The following is a 6,000-nucleotide window of genomic DNA, read 5'->3' on the forward strand; positions in this document are numbered from 1 at the left end:
ACAGAGAAACCCTGTCTCGAAAAAAAAAAAAAAAAAAAAAAAAAAAAAAAATTAGACAAATTAAATAAGTAGACTTTCCTTAACACACAAAATTGTTATCTTCATTAAAATATCTGATATGTTGAGACTCTTGTTTTGCTGAGATTTTACTAGAACTTACAGTGGGTGCTATCCCGTGGTTCACTGGGTACTTTCTCCAAAATCTCAATATCACACTGCTCATTTGTGTCTTTTAGGCTAAGACATCAAGCACACAAAGAATTTTATGCCTACAAGCAGGTGAGAAATTTAATTATAATTAGCTTTTATTGTGTATTTCAATAAACTTTGAGACTATGAATCTATAGTTTAAACTGAGATTCACTTAATATATGGGTTCATCTTAGCTTTTCCTTTGTCAGTTTGCAGTACAGAATAGATCAATTTGATTCTCTCATGATCTTTTATTAGTATTATTTGAAGCTATAAAATTTAAATTATGAATAAAATGACAGAGTTTCAGCCAATATTTGCTGAAGTAAATGCTGTCATCTGTAACCCTTCAAATTACCTTCAATAGAGTGCACATCCCTCTGAGTGGATCTTTCTCCTTCATGAAGAATACATCAGAAGCTCAGAGGAGACCAGATGTTCTGTGTTCTCTTCCTCCAGGTCACCCAGCTATGTTACTGTGTTCTCTTCCTCCAGGTCACCCAGCTGTGTTACTGTGTTCTCTTCCTCCAGGTCACCCAGCTGTGTTACTGTGTTCTCTTCCTCCAGGTCACCCAGCTGTGTTACTGTGTTCTCTTCTTCCAGGTCACCCAGCTGTGTTACTGTGTTCTCTTCTTCCAGGTCACCCAGCTGTGTTACTGTGTTCTCTTCCTCCAGGTCACCCAGCTGTGTTACTGTGTTCTCTTCCTCCAGGTCACCCAGCTGTGTTACTGTGTTCTCTTCCTCCAGGTCACCCAGCTGTGTTACTGTGTTCTCTTCCTCCAGGTCACCCAGCTGTGTTACAGTGTTCTCTTCCTCCAGGTCACCCAGCTGTGTTACTGTGTTCTCTTCCTCCAGGTCACCCAGCTGTGTTACTGTGTTCTCTTCCTCCAGAACCCAGGCTTTTATAATCTCAGCTTGCTTTTGTTGGTAGTGGCAGGTTTTGTTGTTTTGAAATAGAATCTTACTGTGTGCCTAAGTTTGACCTGGAACTTATTTTGTAGTCCAGGCTGACCTTGAACTTGAAGCAATCCCTGTAGTGGCCTAGCCTTGCTGGCACTGATATCATATTTTAGGGTTATGCATTCTTTTGATTTTTGTGGAAGTCTTAAAAATGATCTCATTGAAGTGAACTCATTGTATTCATTGACTACCCTGTGTTCTCTCCAGCAACATGTGAAGAGAACTTCTAAAGTTAAAATTGACTTTACATTTTAATCTTTTATGAATTACTAATTCTCATCAGCCAGTGCTGCTTTACTGAATTGTGGTTATTCCTTCCATCAATTTCATCACAATCCAGATGAGCATGTGTTAATGTCTTTCCTCAAGATTTGCTCTACCCTGAAAAAGATTCAGAAGTAGGGCTGAAGATGTAGCTCAGTTAAAAGAGGTTTGCTGAGCATGCAGAAGGTTCCGAGTCCACCCCTCAGCACCACCTAAACTGGATTACACACTTGCAATCCCAGCCATTCAGGAAGTGGAGACAGGAACAGCTCGAGCTACAGGAGACCATATCTTTAAAAAATAAAAAAGTGCTTTTCAGAATGCATTATGATGATGATTTTTTTTTTTTTTTTTCGAGACAGGGTTTCTCTGTAGCTTTGGAGCCTGTCCTGGAACTAGCTCTTGTAGACCAGGCTGGCCTTGAACTCACAGAGATCCGCTTGCCTCTGCCTCCCTACTGCCTGGCTCAGAATACTTTAAAGAATGTTGTTAATCCCAGCACCCAGGAAGAGGCAGACAGCTCTCCATGAGTTTATGGCTAGCTTGTGAATCCCAGACTAGCCCTGCCTTATATATCTATAAATAAAAAAGTTAGAATATTCTGTTTTGAAGTGTAAAAGAGATTGTTTGTAATTGTTTGAGGCAAATGAGCTATATATACACATATATGCATACATGTGTGTGTTTCTTACCTGTCTATGTAGTATACGGATATAAAATAAGCATTTGTCAGCAGAATTGAGAAATTCTTCAATCACTTCTGTGGATGTGGCAGTGGGGAATTGAAACCTGAACCCAGTACATGCTAGACAAATACTGTAACACTAAGTACACATTTATGTGGCTGGTGAGATGGTGCTGTAGGTAAAGGTACATCCTTATATATTTACGTGGGCATAAGAGCATTTTTTTTTATCTTACAGGTTATATTAAAAGAAAAAGTTAAAGAACTGAATTTACATGAGGTAAGTTGCTTTTAAGTATTTTAATCTTTCCTTGAGCAATTTTCTAGTACAAATGGTGTGCTTGAATACCTTCATTTTCAGAAGCTGAAAAAGATAGGCACCTCCCTCCTTCCCTCTCCCTGCAGTGACAATACCATAAGGCACGTCATGTGTTATCACTTACTCTTCTTGCCACTGTGACAAAACACCTAGGAAGAACTTAAAGACAAGAGCGTTTATTTTTTATTTGTTTTTTTTTGGTTGTTTTGAGACAGGGTTTCTCTGTGGCTTTGGAGCCTGTCCTGGAACTAGCTCTTATAGACCAGGATGGCCTCGAACTCACAGAGATCTGCCTGCCTTTGCCTCCCAAATGCTGGGATTAAAGGCGTGCGCCACCACCGCCCGGCACAAGAGCGTTTATTGTGGCTCACAGTTTGGGTATTCATTCAGCATGGTGAAGAACTGGCAGCGAGCAAGGCTTGAGCAATTGTAGGTACATGAAGAGCTCGCACTGTGTCCTCCAGTAGGAAGCAGAGAAATGAACACTGATGCTCACCAGGCTTTCCTGCCCCTCCTCTCTTTATATTCAGTGTGATACCCAGTCTATACCTTTTTTTATGTATATAATATTCTGCATGTGTGTGTGTCTACAGGCCAGAAGAGGGCACCAAACCTCATTACAGATGGTTGTGAGCCACCATGTGGTTGCTGGGAATTGAACTCATGACCTTTGGAAGAGCAGGCAATGCTCTTAACCACTGAGCCATCTCTCCAGCCCCCCCCCCCAGTCCATACTTAAAGTGTGTCTTCCTCCTCAGTTAGATCTCTCTGCAAACAACTAATATGTCCTAGGTGACTTCTAAAAGCCAGTCAGGTTGATGATGAGGCTTAACCCTTAGACAGTCTCAAGATTTTTCAGGGGTTGTGTTTGAGATCAGTTCTTATTTGTAGCCCAGGTTGTCCTTGAATTGACAACAATCCTGCTTTAGCTTCCTAAGGGCTTGTAGGCACAACTCAACATGCCCACTTTGACTGCATTTAATATTATTCCGCATGCTGACTTTAACTACAGATGTCCAGGATGTGCAGCCTGATCCTCTCACTAGGAGCCTTAGGGAAGCCATATGTCCTGTTGCTTAGCTGAGCTTCAGGAACCCACACGTTTTGTGGTAGACACTAGTCTCACTTGTGACTCTGCCTTCCAGCTCTGTGCTGTGTGTTTAGAAGACTTTAAGCCTCGAGATGAACTGGGGATTTGCCCGTGTAAGCATGCCTTCCACAGAAAGTGAGTATTGTTATGGAATTATTTAATGTGATCTAGTTTACTGTGGGGCATCGCCAGCCAAGCTTGATGGCTTCATAATTGTCTGTAATGCAGAAAACTGACAGCACTCCACAGGGTGGGGCACACGCATGTGTACGTGACATTAGGAGGAACCAGGGAAATGGAGCATGACCAACACTGCAGGCTTGGGCAGAGGCCCAGCCCGCCCTACACCTCTATAAACAGTTCTTTAGCTGGAACTTTCCAACAACCGCTCCATCTCTTGAAGCTGTATTTTAATCAAAATCAGTTATTTTAAGTCACAATAAATAGTATGGATATACATGATGTTGTGATGACATCTTCTACAGACACACCCATAATTCCTTCTGGAAATTTTGGTTTGCTTTCCTTCATCAGCCTACTTAATAGAAAGTCACATGTGACCCAGAGTATGTGTTGGTTGTGGTACTTTTATGTTACCTTGTGGGAGACAAAAAGCTCTGGCATGTCAGAGGGTGATGTGGACACTAGGGCTGAGTCCACCCCAGACTCCTTGCTTACTCTAAGTCTGGAGCTGATGTCTTCCACCTGGCTGTCTTGTTTGCAGGTGCCTTGTTAAGTGGCTGGAAGTCCGGAAAGTGTGTCCCCTGTGCAACATGCCGGTGCTGCAGCTGGCCCAGTTGCACAGTAAACAGGACCGTGGTCCCCCTCAAGAGCCCCTCCCTGGGGCAGAGAACATTGTATAGCTCACTGAAAGGATCAGACTTGCTGGATACATCAGTGTGGAGCCAGGAGGAATACAGCAGACTTTGTTTGGGCTGTTCGCTGCCTGGGGCACCCACTGTCACTTTTGCCTCATGAAGAACTCTCGAGCCAGGCAAGCTGAGACCCTAGGCATCTGGATCTTGTGACAACCAAAGCACTCTGACATCACCCTAGGCCAAGAGGAGTAGATGAGCCTACAGGTTTGGTTTCATAAATTTTCTGAGCATCTCTTGCTGTCTCCCAGGCACCTCCACATCAACCAGAAGGGAAGATAACACAGGTGTTAGAAAAAGAACTGAGACTGGGACTTTAATGCCACACCCACCTGTGGACCTGTAAGCAGCTGTGCAGACCTCACCTGTCTCTGCCCTCTTGGCATCCTGAGTCGTGAAACCAGCTGTTCCATCAGCTGAAGCACAACTGACTGCCAGTGTGTGGTGAGGCAGCCCCTGCAAGTCTCTTCAGGTTCTATCCCTTTAATAAGGCCTCTGGGAACCTGAAGACTATGGAACAGCATCAGCAGAACTCCTCGCCACACACACCAGTTCACACTTGCTGTCAGATCTTCCAGGCTGAAGCCATTAGACACACTTGGAAAGGCCTGGTCAGGAGCCATTCTTCTGTTTTCCCTCCTAGTCAGCCATCAGTAAGATGCAGCAGGAGCTTGACCCTGAACCTCTTATGTAACCCAGGAGCCAGGATACTACTGCTTAAGTACCCCACAAATGCAGTATGATTCCATTATAGCTGCTGGCCTCAGCTCACTGGCTAAGGAGTCTCTCTCGGCCCCTCAGATGGCTCCAAAGAGGAGCTGAGCTCCTTCTGCACCAAGGCCAGTCCTCACCCACCTGGATGACCAGGACGCTGACACTTTGCTTCTCTTATCCTTTCACTCCCCTCCTCTCTTCTGCTTCTTTTCTATGTAAGAAAAATGTTACTGCATTTTTAAATGTTTATCCCAAATAAGCTCCCTGTAATTCTAAAGCCAGTGAGCCACCTGGAGTTGTAAATAGTTTGAGGAAGCTCCTGCATGGCTGACCTTCTGTTGGTGTGTACCTCAGTTATTTGGACTTGAGATCCCTAACTGAAGGTGTTTTTATAGGAGAAATGCATGCTGCTCTTTGGCTTTTCCTGTCCAACTTTTCTAGAGATAACTGCCTCCAATAGGCTTTGTGGACACTGTAAATTAGCCATGTAAAGCACAGAACATTCTTTTACAGCTTGCTCTCCCCTCCCTCGTCACGAGAGTGCCACTGTAATGCCTCAACTGCTCTGCCCTGCTGTCCCACAGTTATGGAGAAAGTTTTTGTAGGAAGTACAGCCTGGCATGAAGAGGAATGGGCGGCGGCGGGGGGGGGGGGGGGGGGGCTTGCTACTATGTTCTTGCCACCTACCCAATCATAGAATGAGAGGGAACCTGCCTTTGCCTCCAGTAGCTGAGGTCAGATGGGGAAGAAAATTCCTGTCTAACAAGTGCTAAGGAAGCCAAATGTGGTACACACACCTGTATAGTCCCAGCTGAGGCAGGCAGGGTCACAAATTTGAGACCAGCCCTGGCTTCACTGTGAGATTCTCTTGCAAAAGGGGGTTAGGGGTGGTTCTTGGCAG

At 44.4% G+C, this 6,000-nt stretch overlaps 1 protein-coding gene across 1 annotated transcript in view; it reads left to right on the plus strand.

Annotated features, from left to right (window-relative positions):
* Rnf24 (ring finger protein 24) overlaps window positions 1–5,730 on the plus strand; it is a 46,646-nt gene extending 40,916 nt beyond the window's left edge. The window contains exons 3-6 of the mRNA XM_057780962.1: window positions 237–279; window positions 2,340–2,381; window positions 3,566–3,645; window positions 4,235–5,730. Coding sequence (XP_057636945.1) covers window positions 237–279; window positions 2,340–2,381; window positions 3,566–3,645; window positions 4,235–4,373 — 304 coding nt within the window. The 3' untranslated portion in view covers window positions 4,374–5,730. The remainder of the gene's footprint in view (window positions 1–236; window positions 280–2,339; window positions 2,382–3,565; window positions 3,646–4,234) is intronic.
* The last annotated feature ends 270 nt before the right edge of the window (window positions 5,731–6,000 follow it).

This window comes from Chionomys nivalis, chromosome 9 (genome assembly GCF_950005125.1).
Source record: "Chionomys nivalis chromosome 9, mChiNiv1.1, whole genome shotgun sequence".
Lineage (NCBI taxonomy): Eukaryota > Metazoa > Chordata > Mammalia > Rodentia > Cricetidae > Chionomys > Chionomys nivalis.